Source organism: Ascaphus truei, chromosome 7 (genome assembly GCF_040206685.1).
Source record: "Ascaphus truei isolate aAscTru1 chromosome 7, aAscTru1.hap1, whole genome shotgun sequence".
Lineage (NCBI taxonomy): Eukaryota > Metazoa > Chordata > Amphibia > Anura > Ascaphidae > Ascaphus > Ascaphus truei.
Window position 1 is genome coordinate 9,533,471 of NC_134489.1, and position 26,450 is coordinate 9,559,920.

Genomic DNA, 26,450 nt, shown 5'->3' on the forward strand with positions numbered 1-26,450 from the left:
TCTAATAGTGTGTCTGAGATCAGATACATTGTAAGGATCCCCAACCCTCTCTAATACCGCGTCTGAGATCAGATGCATTGTAAGGATCCCCAACCCCCTCTAATAGCGCGTCTGAGATTAGATGCATTGTAAGGAACCCCAACACTCTCTAATAGCGCATCTGAGATCAGATGCATTGTAAGGTACCCCAACCCTCTCTAATAGTGTGTCTGAGATCAGATACATTGTAAGAAGTCCCGACCCTCTCTAATAGTGTGTCTGAGATCAGATGCATTGTAAGGAACCCCAACCCTCTCTAATAGCGCGACTGAGATCAGATGCATTGTAAGAAGTCCCGACCCTCTCTAATAGTGTGTCTGAGATCAGATGCATTGTAAGGAACCCCAACCCTCTCTAATAGCGCGTCTGAGAACAGATGCATTGTAAGGAACCTCAACTCTCTCTAATAGCGCGTCTGAGATCCGATGCACTGTAAGGAATCGCAACCATGACTATTAGCGCGCCTGAGATCAGATGCATTGTAAGGAACCCCAACCCTCTCTAATAGCGCGTCTGAGATCAGATGCATTGTAAGGAACCCCAACCCTTTCTAATAACGAGTCTGAGATCAGATACATTGTAAGGAATCCCTCCTCCTCCTCATTCCCACCCCAGCTCCCATTCCCTTCCACCCCAGCTCCCATTCCCTCCCACCCCAGCTCCCATTCGCTCCCCTCCCACCCCAGCTCCCATTCCCTCCCAGATCCCCTTCCCTCCCACCCCAGCTCCCCTTCCCTCCCACCCCAGCTCCCCTTCCCTCCCACCCCAGCTCCCCTTCTCTCCCACCCCAGCTCCCCTTCCCTCACCTTCCCTCCCACCCCAGCTACCATTCTCCCCCCCATTCTCTCCCACCACAGCTCCCATTCCCCCCCCCTTCCCTCCCACCCCAGCTCCCATTCCCCCCCTTCCCTCCCACCCCAGCTCCCATTCCCCCCCTTCCCTCCCTCCCCAGCTCCCATTCCCTCCCCAGCTCCCATTCCCCCCCTTCACTCCCTCCCCAGCTCCCATTCCCCCCCTTCACTCCCACCCCAGCTCCCATTCCCTTCCCTCCAATTCCCTCCCCTCCTCTTCCCTCCCACCCCAGCTCACATTCCCTCCCCCCAGCTCCCATTCCCCCCCCTTCCCTCCCACCCCAGCTCCCATTCCCCCCCTTCCCTCCCACCCCAGCTCCCATTCCCCCCCCTTCCCTCCCACTCCAGCTCCCATTCCCCCCCCCCTGCTCCCATTCCCTCCCCTTCCCTCCCCTCCCACCCCAGCTCCCATTCCCCCCCCCCTCCCCTCCCACCCCAGCTCCCATCCCCCCCATCCCTCCCTCCCCAGCTCCCATTCCCCCCCAGCTCCCATTCCCTCCCCTTCCCTCCCCTCCCACCCCAGCTCCCATTCCCTTCCCTCCCACCCCAGCTCCCATTCCCTCCCCTTCCCTCCCCTCCCACCCCAGCTCCCATTCCCTCCCCTCCCACCCCAGCTCCAATTCCCTCCCCTTCCCTCCCCTCCCACCCCAGCTCCCCTTCCCTCCCCTCCCCTTCCCTCCCACCCCAGCTCCCATTCCCTCCCCTCCCACCCCAGCTCCCATTCCCTCCCCTTCCCTCCCCAGCTCCCATTCCCTCCCCTTCCCTCCCCTCCCACCCCAGCTCCCATTCCCTCCCCTTCCCTCCCCCCCTGCTCCCATACCCCCCTTCCCTCCCACCCCAGCTCTCATTCCAGATCCCATTCCCTCCCCTTCCCCCCCCCTCCCACCCCAGCTCCCATTCCCCCCCACCCCAACTCCCATCCCCCCCTTCCCTCCCACCCCAGCTCCCATTCCCTCCCCTCCCCTTTCCTCCCACCCCAGCTCCCATTCCCTCCCACCCCAGCTCCCATTCCCTCCCACCCAGCTCCCATTCCCCCCTTCCCTCCCACCCCAGCTCCCATTCCGTCCCCTTCCCTCCCACCCCAGCTCCCATCCCCCCCTTCCCACCCTGCTCCCATTCCCTCCCACCCCAGCTCCCATTCCCTTCCCTCCCACCCCAGCTTTCATTCCAGATCCCATTCCCTCCCCTTCTTTCCCCTCCCACCCCAGCTCCCATTCCCCCCCACCCCAGCTCCCATTCCCCCCCCTTCCCTCCCACCCCAGCTCCCATTCCCTCCCCTTCCCTCGCACCCCAGCTCCCATTCCCCCCTTCCCTCCCACCCCAGCTCCCATTCCCTCCCACCCCAGCTCCCATTCCCTCCCACCCAGCTCCCATTCCCCCCCTTCCCTCCCACCCCAGCTCCCATTCCGTCCCCTTCCCTCCCACCCCAGCTCCCATTCCCCCCCTTCCTTCCCACCCAGCTCCCATTCCCCCCCTTCCCTCCCACCCCAGCTCCCGTTCCCCCCTCCTTCCCTCCCACCCCAGCTCCCGTTCCCCCCTCCTTCCCTCCCACCCCAGCTCCCATTCCCAACTTCTTCCCTCCCACCCCAGCTCCCATTCCCAACTTCTTCCCTCCCACCCCAGATCCCATTCCCCCCCTTCCATCCCACCCTAGCTCCCATCCCCCCCCTTCCATCCCACCCCAGATCCCATCCCCCCCCTTCCCACCCAGCTCCTATTCCCCCCCTTCCCACCCCAGCTCCCATTCCCCCCCCTTCCCTCCCACCCCAGCTCCCATTCCCCCCTTTCCCTCCCACCCAGCTCCCATTCCCCCCTTCCCTCCCACCCCAGCTCCCATTCCCCCCTTCCCTCCCACCCCAGCTCCCATTCCCCCCTTCCCTCCCACCCCAGCTCCCATTCCCCCCTTCCCTCCCACCCCAGCTCCCATTCCCCCCTTCCCTCCCACCCCAGCTCCCATTCCCCCCTTCCCTCCCACCCCAGCTCCCATTCCCACTCCTTCCCTCCCACCCCACCTCCCATTCCCCCCCTTCCATCCCACCCTAGCTCCCATTCCCCCCCTTCCCTCCCACCCCAGCTCCCATCCCCCCCCTTCCCACCCAGCTCCTATTCCCCCCCTTCCCACCCCAGCTCCCATTACCCCCCTTCCCTCCCACCCCAGCTCCCATTCCCCCCTTCCCTCCCACCCCAGCTCCCATTCCCCCCTTCCCTCCCACCCCAGCTCCCATTCCCCCCTTCCCTCCCACCCCAGCTCCCATTCCCACTCCTTCCCTCCCACCCCACCTCCCATTCCCCCCCTTCCATCCCACCCTAGCTCCCATTCCCCCCCTTCCCTCCCACCCCAGCTCCCATCCCCCCCCTTCCCACCCAGCTCCTATTCCCCCCCTTCCCACCCCAGCTCCCATTACCCCCCTTCCCTCCCACCTCAGCTCCCATCCCCCCTCCCCTCCCACCCCTTCCCTCCCATCCCAGCTCCCATTCCCCCCCTTCCCTCCCACCCCAGCTCCCACCCCCTTCCCTCCCACCCCTTCCCTCCCACCCCAGCTCCCATTCCCCCCCAGCTCCCATTCCCCCCCTTCCCTCCCACCCCAGCTCCCACCCCCGCTCTTATTCCCACCCCAGCTCCCATTCCCCCCTTCCCTCCCACCCCAGCTCTTATTCCCACCCCAGCTCTTATTCCCACCCCAGCTCCCATTCTTCCCCCTTCCCTCCCACCCCAGCTCCCATTCCAGCTCCCATTCCCTCCCACCCCAGCTCCCATTCCCTCCCACCCCAGCTCCCAATCCCTCCCACCCCAGCTCCCCTCCCCAGCTCCCCACCACACCAGCTCCCCTCCCAGCTCCCCTTCCCTCCCCTCCCACCCCAGCTCCCCTTCCCTCCCACCCCAGCTCCCCTTCCCTCCCACCCCAGCTCCCCTTTCTTCCCACCCCAGCTCCCCTTTCTTCCCACCCCAACTCCCCTTCCCTCCTCCTCACTCCCACCCCCTTCCCTCCTCCCCACTCCCATCCCCCTTCCCTCTTCCCACTCCCACCCCAACGCCACTTCGCTCCTCCACTTCCCTTCTCCCCTCCCACCCTAACTTCCTTTCCATCTTCCTCACTCCCACCCCCCCTCCTCACTCCCACCCCAGCTCCCACCCCAGCTCATCTGAGATCAGATGCATTGTAAGGAACCCTGACCCTCTCTAATAGCGCATCTGAGATAAGATACATTGTAAGGAACCCCAACCCTCTCTAATAGCGCGTCTGAGATCAGATGCATTGTAAGGAACCCCAACCCTCTCTAATACCGCGTCTGAGATCAGATGCATTGTAAGGAACCCCAACCCTCTCTAATACCGCGTCTGAGATCAGATGCATTGTAAGGAACCCCAACCCTCTCTAATAGCGCGTCTGAGATCAAATGCATTGTAAGGAACCCCAACCCTCTCTAATAGCACATGTCTGAGATGAGACGTATTGTAAATTCTTCTGTATTTGGTACAATTTTCAAATGACTAGAAAAATGCAGGGAACCTGTCACGTACGACCCCCTGCTAGCACGCGACCTGCATACGGGACAAGGGTTAATACCGACGCTCGCAAGCGCACCCACTCTTCACCCCCGCAAGGGTCCGTCAAATGGACAATATCCCCTCTTACAGGATCAAGGATCAATACACAACCCGCAAGCTGCCCCACTCTTCACCCCCTCAAGGGTCCCTCAAATGAGTGGTATCTCTCCTCAAGCCGTCCCAATACACCACTGCCACGAACAGCACACGAGTGAGCACATGACTTTAGATATGCAACCAGGGTTAATACACAAGGCAACTCTAGCAACCCCCTTTTCTCCTCTGCAAGGAACCAGCGAGTTAGTATTAACCTCTACTCAATTGCACATCATATCTATCCACTGCCACCACCTGAGGTTATGCAGATATGATAAAAGATCTTAGACTAAAATATCTGGCAGGGCCTCAGGTCCCTGTTTATTATAGGAAAAACTATGCACTTTAACACAAAATCAGTTGTAGTCACATGTGCCCGAATTCGTAAGTTATTCTCTCCAGAGCGCGCATTAGTTCGTTCAGAGCCCAAAGCATTACTTATTAAATGTTTTAATATATATAAAAATACAGTGCTTAGATTACAGAAAAGGTATTACAAATTAAACATACAGGTACAAGATAAGGCAGAACAGCTTCTTAAAATAAAATGATAAACATAAAAGAAAATCTATACTTCACCACATGACATAGATTTTCCCCCAGAGAGGTCGCTGGTAAGAAACATTGAAATATCCCGTATCCGGTCTCAAAATACTCCTCTGTGGATATCTCCCCCGCCCCCCACCACACTTGCTCAGCCTTAAATACAGTTATTTCCCATTGAACACAACCTAAACCCAGCCCCTGTCGTAAATCAGTGGTGAGGTTGACAGTCTTCCCCGGAGTAAAACTCCTCCCACCCAAGGACGTTTAAAAAACTGCTTTTCCTATCTAAATGTACTAATAACTTCAGTTCTGTAATACTTACTGGCACGCGAGACATATTAATACATTCCAGCACACATGACGCTCCCAATGAGTGAATGACTAAATATTACCGTGTAATACTAAAATTAAGAGAGATATTAATATCTGTCTCTTAGTACCTGCTAGACATCATGTGTCTGTAATCATTATTTGTGACTTGGTTCCACGGATACACACATGTAACTTTTAGCATGTTCAGCCGAGGATGTCTCATGATATTCTCATATTTAATAAGGTCACTCATTCTGATATCTCCTTCTGTAGCCGCACCCCTGGCCCCCATAAAACCCCTTGTCAAGAAATGCTTTGAAGCTGGGCCTCCTGTGTAGAGACAGTTTGTCACAGGTGCTATATTTCACACCCAATGCTCCAGACATGGGCCTAGCTGTCTCTTCCAGTAATACTGTATACACTTGGCCTGCAAATTAGGTATTAACATAGACCAAACCCCCTCTGTACTTTTCACACCCAACTTCAATCAAGGCCTTTTGAAGCCCAGATATTTCTGAAAAGACACCACACATATTTGTATTTTCCTAGAACTGTAGCTCATTAACCCCTTAAGCCCCAGAGGGATTAAAATACCCAATATCTCATGACATTATCATGACAGAACCCTTTAGGAAAACCCAGGGAACCCAAGGCTTCCTAGGAACCCCTGTTGAAAAACACTGGCGTAGACACAATGGGCTGATGTTTTTGATCTTATTCGCCAACTGGATCAAAGTGGAAACCTTTCCAAGTCAGAGACAGTCTCTTCTTACCAGATAAACGCTGGATGCAGGGTAAGGAGCTGTCTGTGCAGTCTGTCAGGTACACAGATTCCATCAGCACCATCAGACAGATTTGATTTTGTGAGGTTGATCCCCGTAGTGTTACGGGTTTATAGACTGGCCACTGACCCTCTTGCATCTTTCTCCCAGTGACTTCGATATTTAATTTGGAGAGCAGTCTAATTGTCCTGGACATATATCTTTTCCTGTAATTCATTAAACTGTTTTGTAGTGAGTCCCAGTGTGGTAATTATATACCATCAGATTTCCAATCATCACTGTTTTGGAGTGTACCTTTTATCTGTGTTACAAACAACAAGAGAGAGGAAAGTCTGCTCAGGACTCAACTTGTAAGTAATGGGTAGTGATGAATTAACTCAAATCCCCAGAAAGGGAAGGTGTATTTGTATTTATTTATTTATAAAAATGTTTTACGAGGAAGTAATACATTGAGAGTTACCTCTCATTTCTCCTTTAGGTCTCTCTGCCCCTTCTCCTTTATGTCTCTCCGCCCCTCTCTGTCCCCCCTTCTCTCACACACACTTCATTCTCTCTCTCCCCCCCAATCCCTCCATTCTCTCTCCCCCCACCCCTCCATTCTTTCTCCCCCTCCATTCTCTCTCTTCCTCCCATCCCTCCATTCTCTCTCTTCCCCCCATCCCTCCATTCTCTCTCTCCATCACCATCCCTCCATTCTCTCCATCCCTCCATCCTCTCCCCCCATCCCTCCATTCTCACTCTTCCTCCACATCCGTCCATTCTCTCTCCCCCATCCCTCTATTCTCTCTGCCCCATACCTCCATTCTCTCTCCCCATCCCTCCATTCTCTCCCCCTCCATTCTCTCTCCCACATCCCTCCATTCTCTCTCCCCATCCCCTCTCCCTCCATCGCTCTTCTCTCTCTCCCCCATCCCTCCATTCTCTCTCCCCAATCCCTCCATTCTCTCTTCCCCCCATTGTCACGGTAACTTGTGATAGGATATAATATACACCAAATATCTGGGTTGAATTGAACACGACTTAGATATAATAAATATAGTTTATTCCTTAAAGAAGGTGAACACACAAGATATAAAAATAGCAGACAAGAAATAACACTTACTTAGGGGTAGGGGTGATGAAGTAATCAGGAACAGGATTAGCAATTAATCAGGCATCAAGTAGTTGGTAAAATCGTAGACACGAAAGACACGAAGACACCGAGTATAGAGCTTACACTCGTTTATATGGAGTTCCACTCCTATACTCTGGCGTTGAGTGCAAGTCATTGGAGAACAATTATCTGCGCCCAATCCCTCCTTGCCACCTCACCTGAGGGGCACCGTAATACCTGCCCCCTGGGTGGATATTATTCTAATCAGGGGCTTATTTCCTTAGCCCCCTCCCACAAGCCTGGCGTCTGAATGTCTGGTTTGGTCAGGAAACCCTTTGTCCTAGGGTGTGAAACATAACACTTATCATCAAGTACCACGTCCTGCTTTCTTTTGTGCTAGCATACACAAGCAGGGCGGGGACGCCTTTGATCAGGGGTTTATTGTAGACCACTTGTCTCCCCCCCCTGAGCATTAACATACCATATGGGCTCTGAGTTTTTATACCAGACCCAAAATACAATTCATTCTTTAATATCTTCACATATTAAAATAATCCGTTCTGTGGGTCTGAGCGGGCTGAAATTTGCCAGGTCCTCATGCCGGAACACCTTTGCAATAGTGGCCAAGTTTCAGCCCTCCACGACCCCCAGAACCGGAGATACAAAAAAACAGTTAAAATCCCCTATTAACTTTAATGCAGGCTTCTCCGCCATAGCTAAAATAAATCTCTGCTTTTATTTTATTTTTTATCTCTTCCTCAGGGGTTCTCAGCTCGCTCTCGAAACGCGTAGGGTTAATTTGCTGGGACCTGAATCAGTGCATTGGAATAGCCTGCAAGATCCGTGACGAATCTGCTGCTGTTTACCATCTAATCCGCTCGAATCTGCTAATTGGAATCTAACAACCACCGCGAGGAGAGAACGCCAAGGCGGAGGGAGGCCCACGCTGCCTAGCGTGCACAGCTGACTTCTTTGGCCCCAAACTCGGCGCAGCAGCGGTGGGAGCTGCACTAATCCACTGTGTTTAACCTGCTAGAAGCTGCGAGGTAAACGAGGACCAAGAGAGCCACACGCAGTCTGGTGTGCTGTAACCATCACCCTGGCCCTGATCCTGATGCGGTAGCAGTGGTAGCTGGAAAGAGAGAGGGGATACTCTCAGATATATCCACCGCTTTTATATATCTTTCGTCCGGTGAGTGGGCACTCCACCCAGTGCAGCTGTTACATGGTCCCATATTAACTGTCCTATTAATTGTTACCCATTGTATTTTTCATTTGTATATGTTTTGTATGTCCAGTGTTTTAATTATTTTATTAAATGTTGTTATTTTCAATTCACCCTTGATCTCAGCTGATATATAATTAATATTATATGTTGTTTGTTTATACAGTATTACACTATGTTTTGTGTTTTTTTACTTTGTTTTTAAGCACATCTCTATCACCTGGAATCCTCATCGGTCTCCTCCTGGTGGTGACTATATCCTTTTTTGTTGGCGCCTTTTATAATACTAATCTTTTTTCTCTTTCTTGTTATCTTACCAGGGGGTCAGTTTTAGTATTTAGGCAGCCCCCTAATTTAGGGATTTATTATTCATATAGTTAGCGCTACCTAATCTGTGTTTTTAACGTACAGACAAGACTACAAGGATGCCAGCCAAGTATCGGTCCTGGTTCTTCGGTGTGAGGAGTGCGGAATACCTACCGGAAACCGCAAGAAGATGCAGCTGATTGTCGACTTGCTAGAGTATGAGGCGCTGTGCTCAGGGGTTAGAGCTGAAGGACTGGCCAGCCCTGAGGCAGTAGCCGCACGTCCTCATCTCCGGAGGCGGCCCACGGTGCCCCTTAAACCGACAGTACCATGACAGCCTCAACAGCCTGATGCCGCCCGAACCAGCACGAGCTCCTGGCGGCCAGCCGCAACGCCTAACAGCACCCGGCCGGCACCTACCGAGTTCGTCCATGAACAGCGATGCTTCAGGTGCAACCAGACGGGGCACATGAAACGCGACTGTCCCAAGCTTCTCCAGCCCCAGGGTGCAGGGGCTGGGCAAGCGGCCTGGGCCGTCGCATGGATAGGCAGCCCAGATGATCCAGCACCCTCACCTACGTTCCCGGTGCCAGTCGCAGTGATCGAAGTGACCAACCCCTTTGTTCCAGTTGAACCAGGTTGCCACGTCTGTCTTGTTCCCACGGATGTCCAGATCAAGCACCTTCGACCGGTGACCATAGGGGACCAGATGACCGCCAGTGTGCTGGATTCCGGTGCTGCTGTTACTCTGGTTCGGACAGATATGGTCGGGCCAGAGCATCTTCTACTTGGGGAGGGGATGAGGGTGACTCTGGCGGATGGGGGCAGCAAATCCCTCCAAGTGGCCCGTGTGTTCTTGGACTGGGGTGCGGGCCAAGGCATCAGCGATGTCGTCATTCTGACCAGCTTAGATGCTCCTGTACTGTTGGGCAATGACTTGGGTCGACTACGATGCAGCCATGAGGAGGACGATGCCGTAGCTGTAGCTGCGGTGACTCGGAGCCAGAGTCTCCGTGGTCACGTCCCGGACTCAGCTGCGGTTCAGGGTCCCAATCCTGAAACTATCACTTCCAAGGCCTTGGAACCCCCAGTCGTGGTCATTCCGGAGAAGGTTGACCGGGTAAGTCGAGCGGAGCCTGCCCTTACTGAGACTGATATCCCAGACTGTGTGACTAGGGCCAGTGGGCTGGAGCAGAGCCAGACGTTCCGGGATGCCGTACGGACAGACCTGAGCTTGGAGGCCATGAGGCAGCGTGCTGCTGAACCGTCCTCCGAGTCCGGATCCGAGCGGATCCTGTGGCGTCAGGGACTCTTATACCGGGAAAAAGCCCTGACAGCTCCGGACAGACCATGGACAGCCAAATGTCAGTTGGTGGTACCTACTACATACCGCGCACAGTTGTTGCACTTAGCGCTTGTGATCCCGCTGGCCGGGCATCAGGGCGTTACCAATACGAGGGCCAGGCTGACCCAGAGTTTCTACTGGCCGGGGGTATCACGGGAGGCATCGGCGTTCTGCCGCACCTGTGACCTGCCAGCGAGTGGGGAGGCAAGGCGATCGGGCGAAGGCCCCCCTGAGGCCGCTACCGGTGATAGGGGAACCATTTCAGTGGGTAGCGGTTGACATCATCGGGCCTCTGATGATTCCCAGTAGGTCAGGGAAAAGATATATTTTAATGGTCATAGACTTTGTGACCAGGTAGCCGGAGGCGGTGGCTCTTTCCTCCATTGACACCCGTAAAGTGGCTGAGGCGCTGATAAATATTTTTACTAGGGTAGGTTTCCCTAGTGAGATCCTGACTGACCAGGGAGCACAGTTTATGAGTGAGCTGCTCCAAAGTCTCTGGGCTGTGTGCGGGGTGACCTCTCTCCGCAAGGCCCCCTATCACCCTCAAACCAACGGACTGTGTGAGCGGTTCAATGGCATCCTGAAGCAGATGCTGCGTGCATTTGTGGAGGCCGAGGGAGGGGACTGGGAAGCACACCTGCAGCACCTACTGTTTGCATACAGGGAGGTTCCACAGGAGTCTATCGGTTTCTCACCCTTCGAGCTTCTATATGGGCGCCGGGTCCGTGTACCGCTCAACCTGTTCCGGGAGGGGTGGGAGGGGGAGACCCCCACAACGGATGCAACAGTGCTCCAGTATGTGGTGGAGCTCAGAGATCGGTTGGCAGATCTGATGGGCTTAGAACAGGCTAACCTCAAGGGAGCTCAGACCAGGCAGAAGCGTTGGTAGGATAGAAATGCCCGTAGTAGAGAGTTCATCCCGGGGCAGCAGGTGCTTGTTCTGAAGCCAACTCGCTAGAATAAACGCCTAGCTGCCTGGTCCGGTCCGTATCCGGTAATCCGGCGGGTGAACGAGTCAAATTACTTGGTAGCTTTAGATCAGGAGTTAGGTAGACATCGGAGCTACCACATCAACATGTTAAAAAAATATCATGCGAGTGGACCGGTGGTGATGGCGGTGTGTAGCCCACCTTCGGGAGATGCGGCAAGCAGAGCTCTCCCTGATCTCTTAGGGGAAGCTAAGCAGGGAGGCTCTGTGGAGGACATGGGGATAGGGTCCCAGCTCACGGCTTCCCAACGGAAGCAGGCACGAGAGTTGTTAGGAAGGTATGGGAGTCTGTTCACAGACAAGCCGGGACGGACTCGCCTCACTGATCATCCGGTCAACACTGGTGATCAGAGGCCCCTTCGGAAGTCCGCCTACCGAGTGTCTGTGGAGGTAAAACGGAGCATGGAGAAGGCGATTGAGGAGATGTTGGAGATGGGAGTGATCTCCAGGTCACAGAGTCCCTGGGCCTCGCCAGTGGTCCTTGTTCCCAAAAAGGATGGAACCACCCGGTTCTGCATAGACTACCGGCAGTTAAATGCCCAGACAGTGTCGGATGCCTATCCCATGCCACAGATGGATGAGCTGTTAGACGAGCTCGCTGGGGCAAGATATCTGACCATCATGGATCTGAGCCGGGGGTACTGGCAGATCCCATTGACCCAGGAGGCGCGGGAGAAGTCTGCCTTCATCACCCCAAGTGGCTTGTATGAGTTTTCTGTCAAGCCATTTGGGATGAAGAATGCACCGGCTACCTTCTAGCGTCTGGTCACCCGCCTGCTAGACGGAATGCAGGCGTATGCTAGGGCGTACTTAGATGTAGACCTGGCGGTCTTTAGTAGTTCTTGGGCTGACCATCTTACTTATGTAGCGGCAGTCCTAGCCTGCATATAGGAGGCCAGGCTAACGTTAAAGCCAGCTAGGTGCCAGATAGGGATGACAGAGGTCGTATATCTCGGGCACAGGGTAGGCGGGGGTCATCTCAAACCTGAGCCCGCCAAGGTGGAATCCATTGTGGGGTGGCCAGTTCCCAGAACTAAGAAGCAGGTGCTAGCCTTTTTGGGGACCGCTGGGTATTACCGCAAATTTGTACCCCATTACAGTGCTGTGGCCAAATCCTTGACTGACCTGACTAAAAAGAGGCTCCTTCGCACGGTAACCTGGTCACCGGAGTACTCTGAAAGCTGCCCTGGCAACAGCTCCAATCCTAGCAGCTCCCGACTATGATAAGCGGTTCCTGATTCAAACTGATGCCTCTAACTTTGGCATTGGTGCAGTGTTGAGTCAGGTGGGTGCCGGTGGGGTTGAACACCCAATTGTGTACCTGAGCCGCAAGTTATTAGATCGGGAGGCTGCTTATGCTATGGTTGAGAAAGAGTGCCTGGCTATAGTATGGGTTCTCCGGAAGCTTCAACCATATGTGTATGGCCGCCCGTTTACGGTCATTACTGACCACAACCCCCTGAGCTGGTTACAGAGGGTGTCAGGAGATAACGCCAAGCTGCTGCGGTGGAGTCTGACCCTCCAAGAATATGACTTTACCGTTCAGCACAAAAAAGGGAGTGAGCACGGCAATGCCGATGGACTTTCCCGGCAGGACGATCCCGGGCCGGCTTAGCTCTGACCTTCAGGCGTCACGCTTGGGGATGAACCCGTTGGGGTCGCTACCCAGGAGCTCTCCGCTTAAGGGGGGAGGTGTGACGGGAGGAGGAAATATGGCTGCTGTTAATAAAGGTTAAGTCTGCCATTACCCCTACGTGTCAGTAATACATTGGTATTGTATTATATGTTATGTATATATGTATGTCTTTGCTTGGTTCCAGCACCTCAGGAATCAGGGGTTAATATGTTAGCAGTAGAATTGTTGCAAATGTTATGTTGCAGTTCTACCCACCAATCAGGGCCGGGCACGTAGGCAGCACCTTCCTACCCACCAATCAGGGCCTGGGCATGTAGGCAGCTCCTGGCCCTGAGTGTTGCAATATTATGATTTAAGTATATAAAAAGGTGGGAGGGAGACCCCTAGCAGACAGGGAGGGAGACCCCTAGCAGACAGGGAGGGAGACCCCTAGCAGACAGGGAGGGAGACCCCTAGCAGACAGACAGACAGACAGGGAGGGAGACCCCTGTCAGACAGGGAGGGAGACCCCTAGCAGACAGACAGGGAGGGAGGGAGACCCCTGTCAGACAGGGAGGGAGACCCCTAGCAGACAAGGAGGGAGAGCCCTAGCAGACAGACAGACAGGGAGGGAGACCCCTGTCAGACAGGGAGGGAGACCCCTAGCAGACAGGGAGGGAGAGCCCTAGCAGACAGACAGACAGGGAGGGAGACCCGGAGACCCCTAGCAGACAGGAAGGGAGACCCCTAGCAGACAGGGAGGGAGACCCCTAGCAGACAGGAAGGGAGACCCCTAGCAGACAGGGAGGGAGAGCCCTAGCAGACAGACAGACAGGGAGGGAGGGAGACCCCTGTCAGACAGGGAGGGAGACCCCTAGCAGACAGACAGACAGGGAGGGAGACCCCTGTCAGACAGGGAGGGAGACCCCTAGCAGACAGGGAGGGAGAGCCCTAGCAGACAGACAGGGAGGGAGACCCCTGTCAGACAGGGAGGGAGACCCCTAGCAGACAGGGAGGGAGAGCCCTAGCAGACAGACAGGGAGGGAGACCCCTGTCAGACAGGGAGGGAGACCCCTAGCAGACAGGGAGGGAGAGCCCTAGCAGACAGACAGACAGGGAGGGAGACCCCTAGCAGACAGGGAGGGAGACCATAAGCAGACAGGGAGGGAGACCCCTAGCAGACAGGAAGGGAGACCCCTAGCAGACAGGGATGGAGACCCCTAGCAGACAGGAAGGGAGACCCCTAGCAGACAGGGAGGGAGACCCCTAGCAGACAGGAAGGGAGACCCCTGTCAGACAGGGAGGGAGACCCCTAGCAGACAGGAAGGGAGACCCCTGTCAGACAGGGAGGGAGAGCCCTAGCAGACAGGGCCTGCAGACAGTTACAGAGGTGTTGCTGTGACAGGGAGAAACTGCAGTGTCCAATCCAGTGCTGGTCTCAGGCCTGAAAACCAGTCCTGTAGGCACTGGGAAAAGAGAGAACCAGTAGGTCCCTGCGACATGTTAGGCAGGGTACCCCCCAGTGTCCCCCATTGGGTATGTGTGATGTTTGTGTATTTTGTAGAGTTGTGGATGTTTTTCCAATAAATTAATTTTATAAACTCCCGTGTTCTGTCTGGCGATATTGATCCCGGGTATTAGTCCTGGTCTCCCATGTTCTGTCTGGCGATATTGATCCCGGGTATTAGTCCTGGTCTCCCGTGTTCTGTCTGGCGATATTGATCCCGGGTATTAGTCCTGGTCTCCCGTGTTCTGTCTGCGATATTGATCCCGGGTATTAGTCCTGGTCTCCCGTGTTCTGTCTGGCGATATTGATCCCGGGTATTAGTCCTAATCTCCCGTGTTCTGTCTGGCGATATTGATCCCGAGTATTAGTCCTGGTCTCCCATGTCTCTCTGGCGATATTGATCCCGGGTATTAGTCCTGGTCTCCCGTGTTCTGTCTGGCGATATTGATCCCGGGTATTAGTCCTGGTCTCCCGTGTTCTGTCTGGCGATATTGATCCCGGGTATTAGTCCTAATCTCCCGTGTTCTGTCTGGCGATATTGATCCCGAGTATTAGTCCTGGTCTCCCATGTCTGTCTGGCGATATTGATCCCGGGTATTAGTCCTGGTCTCCCGTGTTCTCTCTGGCGATATTGATCCCGGGTATTAGTCCTGGTCTCCCGTGTCTGTCTGGCGATATTGATCCCGGGTATTAGTCCTGGTCTCCCGTGTCTGTCTGGCGATATTGATCCCGGGTATTAGTCCTGGTCTCCCGTGTTCTGTCTGGCGATATTGATCCCTGGTATTAGTCCTGGTCTCCTGTGTTCTGTCTGGCGATATTGATCCCGGGTATTAGTCCTGGTCTCCCGTGTTCTGTCTGGCGATATTGATCCCGGGTATTAGTCCTGGTCTCCCGTGTTCTGTCTGGCGATATTGATCCCTGGTATTAGTCCTGGTCTCCCATGTCTGTCTGGCGATATTGATCCCTGGTATTAGTCCTGGTCTCCCGTGTCTGTCTGGCGATATTGATCCCGGGTATTAGTCCTGGTCTCCTGTGTCTGTCTGGCGATATTGATCCCGGGTATTAGTCCTGGTCTCCCGTGTTCTGTCTGCGATATTGATCCCGGGTATTAGTCCTGGTCTCCCGTGTTCTGTCTGGCGATATTGATCCCGGGTATTAGTCCTGGTCTCCCGTGTTCTGTCTGGCGATATTGATCCCGGGTATTAGTCCTGGTCTCCTGTGTTCTGCCTGGCGATATTGATCCCTGGTATTAGTCCTGGTCTCCCGTGTTCTGTCTGGCGATATTGATCCCGGGTATTAGTCCTGGTCTCCTGTGTCTGTCTGGCGATATTGATCCCGGGTATTAGTCCTGGTCTCCCGTGTCTGTCTGGCGATATTGATCCCTGGTATTAGTCCTGGTCTCCTGTGTTCTGCCTGGCGATATTGATCCCTGGTATTAGTCCTGGTCTCCCGTGTTCTGTCTGGCGATATTGATCCCGGGTATTAGTCCTGGTCTCCTGTGTCTGTCTGGCGATATTGATCCCGGGTATTAGTCCTGGTCTCCCGTGTCTGTCTGACGATATTGATCCCGGGTATTAGTCCTGGTCTCCCGTGTTCTGTCTGGCGATATTGATCCCGGGTATTAGTCCTGGTCTCCCATGTCTGTCTGGCGATATTGATCCCGGGTATTAGTCCTGGTCTCCCGTGTTCTCTCTGGCGATATTGATCCCGGGTATTAGTCCTGGTCTCCCGTGTCTGTCTGACGATATTGATCCCGGGTATTAGTCCTGGTCTCCCGTGTTCTGTCTGGCGATATTGATCCCGGGTATTAGTCCTGGTCTCCCGTGTTCTGTCTGGCGATATTGATCCCTGGTATTAGTCCTGGTCTCCCGTGTTCTGTCTGGCGATATTGATCCCGGGTATTAGTCCTGGTCTCCCGTGTCTGTCTGGCGATATTGATCCCGGGTACTAGTCCTGGTCTCCCGTGTTCTCTCTGGCGATATTGATCCCTAGTATTAGTCCTGGTCTCCCGTGTTCTGTCTGGCGATATTGATCCCGGGTATTAGTCCTGGTCTCCCGTGTTCTGTCTGGCGATATTGATCCCGGGTATTAGTCCTGGTCTCCCGTGTCTGTCTGGCGATATTGATCCCGGGTATTAGTCCTGGTCTCCCGTGTTCTGTCTGGCGATATTGATCCCTGGTATTGGTCCTGGTCTCCCGTGTTCTCTCTGGCGATATTGATCCCGGGTATTAGTCCTGGTATCCCGTGTTCTGTCTGGCGATATTGATCCCGGGTATTGGTCCTGGTCTTCCGTGTTCTGTCTGGCGATATTGATCCCTGGTATTAGTCCTGGTCTCCCGTGTTCTGTGTGGCGATATTGATCCCGGGTATTAGTCCTGGTCTCCCGTGTCTGTCTGGAGATATTGATCCCTGGTATTAGTCCTGGTCTCCCGTGTCTGTCTGACGATATTGATCCCTGGTATTAGTCCTGGTCTCCCGTGTCTGTCTGGCGATATTGATCCCGGGTATTAGTCCTGGTCTCCCGTGTTCTGTCTGGCGATATTGATCCCGGGTATTAGTCCTGGTCTCCCGTGTTCTGTCTGCGATATTGATCCCGGGTATTAGTCCTGGTCTCCCGTGTTCTGTCTGGCGATATTGATCCCGGGTATTAGTCCTGGTCTCCCGTGTTCTGTCTGGCGATATTGATCCCGGGTATTAGTCCTGGTCTCCCGTGTTCTGTCTGGCGATATTGATCCCGGGTATTAGTCCTGGTCTCCCGTGTTCTGTCTGGCGATATTGATCCCGGGTATTAGTCCTGGTCTCCCGTGTCTGTCTGGCGATATTGATCCCGGGTATTAGTCCTGGTCTCCCGTGTCTGTCTGGCGATATTGATCCCGGGTATTAGTCCTGGTCTCCTGTGTCTGTCTGGCGATATTGATCCCGGGTATTAGTCCTGGTCTCCCGTGTTCTGTGTGGCGATATTGATCCCGGGTATTAGTCCTGGTCTCCCGTGTCTGTCTGACGATATTGATCCCTGGTATTAGTCCTGGTCTTCCGTGTTCTGTCTGGCGATATTGATCCCTGGTATTAGTCCTGGTCTCCCGTGTTCTGTCTGGTGATACTGATCCCGGGTATTAGTCCTGGTCTCCCGCGTCTGTCTGACGATATTGATCCCTGGTATTAGTCCTGGTCTCCCGTGTTCTGTCTGGCGATATTGATCCCGGGTATTAGTCCTGGTCTCCCGTGTCTGTCTGGCGATATTGATCCCTGGTATTAGTCCTGGTCTCCCGTGTTCTGTCTGGCGATATTGATCCCGGGTATTAGTCCTGGTCTCCCGTGTTCTGTCTGGCGATATTGATCCCGGGTATTAGTCCTGGTCTCCCGTGTTCTGTCTGGCGATATTGATCCCGGGTATTAGTCCTGGTCTCCCGTGTTCTGTCTGGCGATATTGATCCCGGGTATTAGTCCTGGTCTCCCGTGACAACCCCCCCATACATGTTTTTTTTTTTAAAACACCCTTTCCCCCCAATACATATTTAAAAAAACAGACATACTGAAGGCACGTTGTGGGGCTGCAGCACCACTACCGGGCCCGCGCCAGGAAGGTAGCGGGGGGGGGGGGGTGACAGAGGATGACGGTAAGGTCGGGGGGGGTGGGGAGGGGGCTGAGGTTCAAGGACGCCTAGGGCCTGGGTGGCTTTGAGGGGGGGAAGACATGTGGGGGGGTCTGCAGCACCACTACCCACGGCCGCCAACAGTGACAGGTGACCGGCAAGGGGCCCCCTGACTCACCGGGCCTGGGACGCCAGCACCGGCTGTCTCCCCCTGTCAGTGGCAATGGATACTAGATATGTCCGGAGATCCCTGGTTGTGTGATGTCTGATTCCGCCCGCCTGATTTAGTATGTAAATAATTTATATTCTGTACCCCTGGGAACCACATCAGATTCTCAAAATCTTCTATTTTGTAAACTTGTAAGGAAATTGCGAAAATGAACTTTGTGTCGCCTTCCGCATGTGGTTTGGGAGAATTGGATGATCTCTTTGAAGGTGGAGTCCTTACAGAGTGGCTATTTCTGTGTACACTCTGTTTGACAATTAGGCTGCGGCCCCGCTAGCGCTGACATCGCTCATGCTTGGAGAGCGGTGACGTCACCAGCTCTCCAAGCATGAGCGACGGGTGTCCCCGCTATTTCCCAAGCGCGCGCGGTGGAGCGTTGCAGGCAAGCTGAGCGCGGTTCAAAGTCATGTAAGCACCAAGCGTGGGTGAGCGTGTGTGTCCGTGCGCGAGTGTGCGCGCGCACTGCGTGAGTGGGGATGTCTACATTTAAATTGCTAGAAGTAACCTCGCCAAGCACCACGCAGTCAGCGGCAGCGTGGCCGCAGCCTAAAAAGTTGTGTTGGGTTATGGCTTAATCACCCCACAATCCCAGATCAGGTCACTCTCAGGCTGCGTCCATAGAGGGGGGAGCCGCGCTCCTCCACGCTGACGCTGAGCGATCAGGAGGCGGGGCACTGACGTCACTGGGCCAATATCCCGCAAAGCGCCAACGTCAACGTCACGGTGCCGACGTCACGGCGCCGTGACGTTGACTCTGCTTCGCTCTGATTGGAGGTTTTCAGCCGACAGCGCGCTCAGAAACAGGTTCTGCTGTCGGCTGTAAATCCCTGCGCCTCAGCACGCCTGCGGAAGCTCGCGGGAGCCCCCTCACAAGACATCCTCATTGAGAATGACGGGGCTCATCGCGGAGCGTCCGCACGGCTCAGCGCTGACTGTCCTTCTATGGACTCAGCCTAAGAGAACCCCACTTCTAGACAAACAGAGAAAACCACTTGCTTGACCCACCATAAAACAATACCATGTATTTTAAAGATGTAACGTGTTACTCGAATTACCCGGTTGTGTGCCAGATTATTAAAATACCGAATATTGTTATAGTCTTATCATAACGAGCGCCATCTAAGAATCATTTTTTATTTCCTGTCTGCTACATGGTAAGATAATGATGATGTTAATTGGATGGGTTGCTAGGTGGCACTGCTGCTGTAAGAAGAAAAGAAGTCATTATTTATCCTTTGAGAAAGGCAGCGAGATCTCAGAGCAGAGAGAAAACCCAGAGCAGCGCACGAGAATAAGTGGGAGAATAATGAGGGAGCTCAGAACATGAGGGGGGTGGGAGGGGGGAAGAGAGCGCTCTGAATGCAGTATGAGCTGAGCTGCTTCGTGCCGCTAATGTAGCCAAGCAGGGCACTGGCCTGAAGGAGGACCTTGCGGTGGTAAAAAGCCCAAGCCCAAGCTAATCTCCGACGTCGCCAAGCAACTCACGCCTGCTCCGGAATACCCGGTGGCCATGACAACTGTCACTGATGTGGATGTGTCCCCACACGGGAAGGGGGACGCAGAAGGAGCAGGCGGTATGAAGATGCAGGAGGAGCAGGCGAGGGGCACGGAGGGAAAGGCCACCCCTGTGCAGTGGGGAGAATTTCATGGGATGAGGCTTGGAGAGTCGTGGAGTGACGATAACGGTATATGTGTTGTATATATACGTGTGTGTGTGTATGTATATATATATATATATATATATATATATATATATATAGCTATGTATGTAGTCATGCATTTATCAATGTATTTATGCGTGTGAATGTCTGCATGTATTTGTGTGCTGGCATTTGTATGCATATGGGAGTGTATTATTCATATACGTCTGTGTGTATTTGTCTATACAGTATGTGTGTTTTGTGTTAATATGTACATATTTGCGTGTATTTATTTGTGTACGTAGGTATTTGTACGTGTGCTTGAGAGTGTAGTAACATATCTCTGAATATGTGTATTACATGTCTGTGTGTATTTATATGTGTATAAATGTGGATATATGTGAGTATATTGATGTGTGTAGGTGTCTATATATGTGTTCATATGTAAGTGTCTATTGATATGTGTGTATGTATGTTTGTGTTCATACATATACGTGGGTGTATTCTATATGCAAACACTCATACAAAAAATATATATATACACACATTGCATATTCATTAATATTACTCTTGCGAAAATGTTTGAATATGTATTCAGATTTATTTTTATTTACTTATTGAACTGTCTATCGCTTTCGGTTTGATTTACATAAATATATACCCATTTTTAGAGGAAAATAATGCTATTCTGACACTACAGTTGGATGGCAATTCTAGCAAATGATACATTAAAATCTCCCATCTGCAAAACATGATACACAGAATTGCTCCAAATTCATCTAAAAAAAACAAACAATTGAAATGCTTTTTTTATTTGATGTACAGGTATGTGGGGGGGGGGGGGGCTGAGCGAGGGTTCACGAGCTGTACACCAGCTGAGCGAGGGTTCTCCCCATCCCTTTATCCCTTTGTTTATACCTAATCATAATAGTCACAGATAACATCTGCTTAGTACACTCCTGTGGTGCCAGTATCAGGCAGAGTTAGAAATACTACTGCCCTGGGTTCAGATCCGCTCCTTGGCTACATACTGCTCTAATTTTTGGACTCAACTCATTTTGGGAAATATTTTTTTTTAACTGGTTCTTTCATCTGGCAGATCAATGTTGGGTATATAAAATGGTTCTATGTATTAAATATACAGCATAAAAGTACTCTATTTAGTCCCTTCGCAAAACTGGGGCTGAACCAGTGAACAAAGACTGCAGCATATTTATTAAAGAAATGCTGTCATTGAAACTCCTTTATACTGAAGAATGTGGGGCATTTGCTTGTGCACATAGGAGACTTTATTCAATAGTACACACACACTATAATGAATTTTGGGAGGCAGTTTTAAGGCAGGAGGTTCGTGTTTGCCTTGGTTTAGTGCTTTATTCATTAAGTTGATGCATCAGAGTAATTTGAAGTTTGCTCTGCTTTTAAACAAAACAGTATAAACGTCTATTTCAACAGGCAAAAAAATCATGCTGTATATTCATTGTAAATTGCCTTTAATTATTGCTCTGTGGGAACATAGTCTGCATAAAACACAGATATTTGTGATCACTGTAAGAAGCTGGTACAGAATAAGCCCGTCTAAATCATTACAGGAATACTATACTATGCCAAAAGGTAGACAAACTAGGCAGGAATTTTGCCACTTGCCCTCTTTATATTTTTGTAAACAGATCTGTTGATGTTAAAGGTGAAGTTATATAATGGGATTCTAGCACAGTTGCCCTATGGAAACAGAGGTGGTTATCAAAGTCTTCAGGGTGTAACCGTTTTGCAGCCACCAGGCTTTGATAAATAGACCCCAGACAGAAGCATATCATCATGGCTTATCCACTGCAATGTAATAATGCTGGATTGTAACGTGTGCATCGACCCCATATGTTAAAAGACAACACGTTATATTTTTGGGTCGTAGGTTTCACGCCTCTTGTACCCACATGCAAAAAGATTACACTGTTGATTAAAACTGATTGCTGTTGTTGAACAGTTACTGTGCATGGTCTGTATGATCTACTCAGCTAATCTGCTACGCTGTCACTATCAGGGCAGTAAGGCACTCTGGTGCTGGGTTATCATGCGACAACATCAGCTTACCACAATGTCATCCAAATATGTGCTAATAATCCTTTTAGTCTGAATATATTGTACATGGGGGTCACGTGCAAACATTAAAAATGTCTCAAATAAAAATGTAAGTAAATTGATTGAACATTTGATGACACAGTAACAGGACGCTATCACCTAGTACGAATAACCCAACCCCACTGTGCTTCATTGCACTGCTAGGAACACTGTATCCGCCCTGGAAAGCTATAGCTTAGAGTGCACATTAAACTGTTTCTTGATTAACATTTATAAGGGTGACAGAATAAGACAAGAAATAACAGGGCTTGTTTTTTAGATATATTTTTCTATTTGGATAAAAGTATACATAGACATTTTATTGCAATACATTTGTGACACAGTTACTTAACAGTTTCTAAAGTTGGTACATTCTGTCCGGAGAAGATACAGTTAGATTCGCCCCCTCTGGTTATAGTCTTTGTAATTATCCATCAGCCTTCCGCTGTGGGTTTCCTTACCTGACAGATTCTCACGGCACCATTAATAGCGTACAGTACTGTAAGTCTTTCAGTCTTTTCCCACTCTTTTCTCTTTTTCAATTCAAACATCAACTTCTTTAACCCAAACAGAACTCTCTTAACCCATTTTGGCTGAGTCCATTTGTAGTTACCTCACTTGGCTGAACTCTTCCTTGGCCGGCTCGGGACTCCACATTTTTGGGTTCTTCAAACTCAGGGGGGGGGGGGGGGGGGAGGGGAGGGTGAAATCTCCTCCTTTATCTAGTATTCTCCATATATTTACATTTAAATGTATCCTGCTCTTGAAATAACAGTTTTAATTAGCACCGTTATCTTTTCACATGTTCCTGCGAGAGGTGTGAAGCCTATGACCTGGAAAAAAAAGTTGTGTGTGCTGAGCAGGCGCATTTTAAGTGAAACTTCTTTGTCTTTGGTCACTGTTTTGTCACAGATATTGTATTTGTGAGGGGGATATTTTTAATTAAAATTCAAAACACAATGTCAGTGGCAAAACGCAAAGAAGTTTGACTTGGAACGCGCTTGCTCGGCACACACTTCTGTTTTAGCTATTTGCACTTATATAGTTATACTAACTTTGTGTGTGTGTGCATGCGTCTCTGTGTGTGTTTGTGTGTGTGTGCATCTATGTGCGCGTGCGTGTCTCTGTGTGTGTGTGTGTCTGTCTCTGGTGCCTGTGTGTGTGTGTGTCTGTCTCTGGTGCCTGTGTGTGTGTGTGTGTGTGTGTGTGTGTGTGTGTGTGTGTGTGTGTGTGTGTGTGTGTGTGTGTGTGTGTGTGTGTGTGTGTGTGTGTGTGTGTGTGTGATCATGGGGCCCAGGACAAGTGTGTGATCATGGGGCCCAGGACAAATGAAAGGAGCAGACCCCCCCCCGAACCCATAGCGCACCTACCACAGAAAAATATTTTTTAGCATGCAACTTTTACTTAACTGTTTTTTTTCTTATTGTAATACGGAAAAAAATTACAATACAATCTGTTTATTTTTATTTTTTCAACAAAGACAGGTGTGTCTGCCTGCCTGCCTTGGTGGGTGACTGGGTGCGTGGGTGACTGACTGGGTGGGTGACTTGGTGGGTGGGTGACTTGACTGAGTGGGTGGGTGACTTGAGTGGCTGGGTGAGTAAGTAAGTGACAGGGTGGGTGGATGACTGGGTGGGTGGGTTACTGGGTGACAGTGACTGGGTGGAAGACTGAGTGACTGGGTGGATGGGTGACTGGGTGGGTGGGTGACTGGGTGTGTCGGTGGGTGACTGAGTGACCTTGACTGAGAGACTGGGTGGGTGACTGAGTGACTGGGTGGGTGACTGGGTGGGTCACTGAGTGGGTGAGTGACTGGGTGAGTGAGTGACTGGGTGAGTGAGTGACTTGGTGAGTGAGTGACTGGGTGGGTGACTGGGTGGGTGGGTCACTGAGTGGGTGAGTGGATGAGTGACTGGGTGAGTGAGTGACTGGGTGAGTGAATGGGTGGGTGACTGACCTTGACCGGGTGGGTGCTACTTCCTTGCCTGCCAAACGCGAAGTAGGCTTGGGGGCAGGGGGGAATTTGGGGGGGGGGGTTGCACGCGGGGGAAGCTGGGTTGGTGGGCGTGCAGGGGAAGCTGGGCTGGTGGGCGTGCAGGGGAAGCTGGGCTGGTGGACGCATGGGGGAAGCTGGGCTGGTGGGCGTGCAGGGGAAGCTGGGCTGGTGGGCGTGCAGGGGAAGCTGGGCTGGTGGGCGTGCAGGGGAAGCTGGGCTGGTGGGCGTGCAGGGGAAGCTGGGCTGGTGGGCGTGCAGGGGAAGCTGGGCTGGTGGGCGTGCAGGGGAAGCTGGGCTGGTGGGCGTGCAGGGGAAGCTGGGCTGGTGGACGCATGGGGGAAGCTGGCCGCGCGGGCTCGCAACGGCGCTTCCCCTGCGTGGGGGGGCGGGGGGAAGCGGGCCCACAGGCAGCAGGCCGTACACTCTGCTTCCCTGCGCATGCGCGCCGAGACCTCGGCTCTGCATGCGCACAGGGAATCACCGCCATTTATAAAAAAAAAAAACGAGCACGCAAGGGGCCCGGGCCCCCTAACTCACGGGACCCAGGACGCCAACCCCGGAAGACCCCCCCTGTTAGCGGCCCTGGCCTGCATCTGTGTGTGTGTGGCTGCCTCTGTGTGTGTGTGTGTGCCTGTGTGTGTGTGTGTGCTTGTGTGTGTGTGCCTGCCTCTGGGTGCCTCTGTCTCCCAAGCGCCGAGCCCGGCCGACACTGCGCATGTGCTCCAGAGTCCGGTCGCCACTGCCCTGTGCGCCAGAGTCCAGACACCACTGCACATGTGCGGCGAGACCCGGCATAGTCGTTTTTTGTGCACGCGCGATGGCAACGTGCGACAGACGCGAGCGACGGCACGTGCCTATTAGTACTGTGACATCACTCGCGTTACGGTTTTTCGTTACACCGCAAGAATTTTCACTTAAAAAAAAAAAGATCCTGGCTTTTAATAACCCAAATTTTTCTTGCGAAATGACATATCATTCGGAATCCTACGTTAACCCTTCAGTGCTTGAAGTTGTTGTTGTTTTTAGGGGTAATAATTCTCCTGTCACACAATGACATTTTAATGGTAACGAATATCCCAAGTGGTGTTTTTGTAGAGAAAAAAAGTACCTGATAGCAAAGCTAAGACAAAAATACATTTTTGTATCTAAACTACGATAAATAATTCCGCTTTAAAGAAAAATAAGTGTTAGAAAAAGCATGTCTTCTCTCTCAGTTACCCCGTGCCTAAGCATGTCTTCTCTCTCAGTTACCCCGTGCCTAAGCATGTCTTCTCTCTCAGTTACCCCGTGCCTAAGCATGTCTTCTCTCTCAGTTACCCCGTGCCTAAGCATGTCTTCTCTCTCAGTTACCCCGTGCCTAAGCATGTCTTCTCTCTCAGTTACCCCGTGCCTAAGCATGTCTTCTCTCTCAGTTACCCCGTGCCTAAGCATGTCTTCTCTCTCAGTTACCCCGTGCCTAAGCATGTCTTCTCTCTCAGTTACCCCGTGCCTAAGCATGTCTTCTCTCTCAGTTACCCCGTGCCTAAGCATGTCTTCTCTCTCAGTTACCCCGTGCCTAAGCATGTCTTCTCTCTCAGTTACCCCGTGCCTAAGCATGTCTTCTCTCTCAGTTACCCCGTGCCTAAGCATGCCTTCTCTCTCAGTTACCCCGTGCCTAAGCATGTCTTCTCTCTCAGTTACCCCGTGCCTAAGCATGTCTTCTCTCTCAGTTACCCCGTGCCTAAGCATGTCTTCTCTCAGTTACCCCGTGCCTAAGCATGTCTTCCCTCTCAGTTACCCCGTGCCTAAGCATGTCTTCCCTCTCAGTTACCCCGTGCCTAAGCATGTCTTCCCTCTCAGTTACCCCGTGCCTAAGCATGTCTTCTCTCTCAGTTACCCCGTGCCTAAGCATGTCTTCTCTCTCAGTTACCCCGTGCCTAAGCATGTCTTCTCTCTCAGTTACCCCGTGCCTAAGCATGTCTTCTCTCTCAGTTACCCCGTGCCTAAGCATGTCTTCTCTCTCAGTTACCCCGTGCCTAAGCATGTCTTCTCTCTCAGTTACCCCGTGCCTAAGCATGTCTTCTCTCTCAGTTACCCCGTGCCTAAGCATGTCTTCTCTCTCAGTTACCCCGTGCCTAAGCATGTCTTCTCTCTCAGTTACCCCGTGCCTAAGCATGTCTTCTCTCTCAGTTACCCCGTGCCTAAGCATGCCTTCTCTCTCAGTTACCCCGTGCCTAAGCATGTCTTCTCTCTCAGTTACCCCGTACCTAAGCATGTCTTCTCTCTCAGTTACCCCGTACCTAAGCATGTCTTCTCTCTCAGTTACCCCGTGCCTAAGCATGTCTTCTCTCTCAGTTACCCCGTGCCTAAGCATGTCTTCTCTCTCAGTTACCCCGTGCCTAAGCATGTCTTCTCTCTCAGTTACCCCGTGCCTAAGCATGTCTTCTCTCTCAGTTACCCCGTGCCTAAGCATGTCTTCTCTCTCAGTTACCCCGTGCCTAAGTATGTCTTCTCTCTCAGTTACCCCGTGCCTAAGCATGTCTTCTCTCTCAGTTACCCCGTGCCTAAGCATGTCTTCTCTCAGTTACCCCGTGCCTAAGCATGTCTTCTCTCTCAGTTACCCCGTGCCTAAGCATGTCT

The 26,450-nt window shown here is 52.2% G+C and overlaps 1 protein-coding gene across 4 annotated transcripts in view; it reads left to right on the plus strand.

Annotated features, from left to right (window-relative positions):
• Window positions 1-19,432: 19,432 nt before the first annotated feature.
• Window positions 19,433-26,450, plus strand: part of LOC142498689 (uncharacterized) — a 73,234-nt gene continuing 66,216 nt past the window's right edge. For 3 of the 4 annotated variants that reach the window (XM_075606966.1, XM_075606967.1, XM_075606969.1), the window contains exon 1: window positions 19,433-19,762. In XM_075606966.1, coding sequence (XP_075463081.1) covers window positions 19,588-19,762 — 175 coding nt within the window. In that variant the 5' untranslated portion in view covers window positions 19,433-19,587. The remainder of the gene's footprint in view (window positions 19,763-26,450) is intronic. The other variant, XM_075606965.1, reaches the window with a different exon arrangement.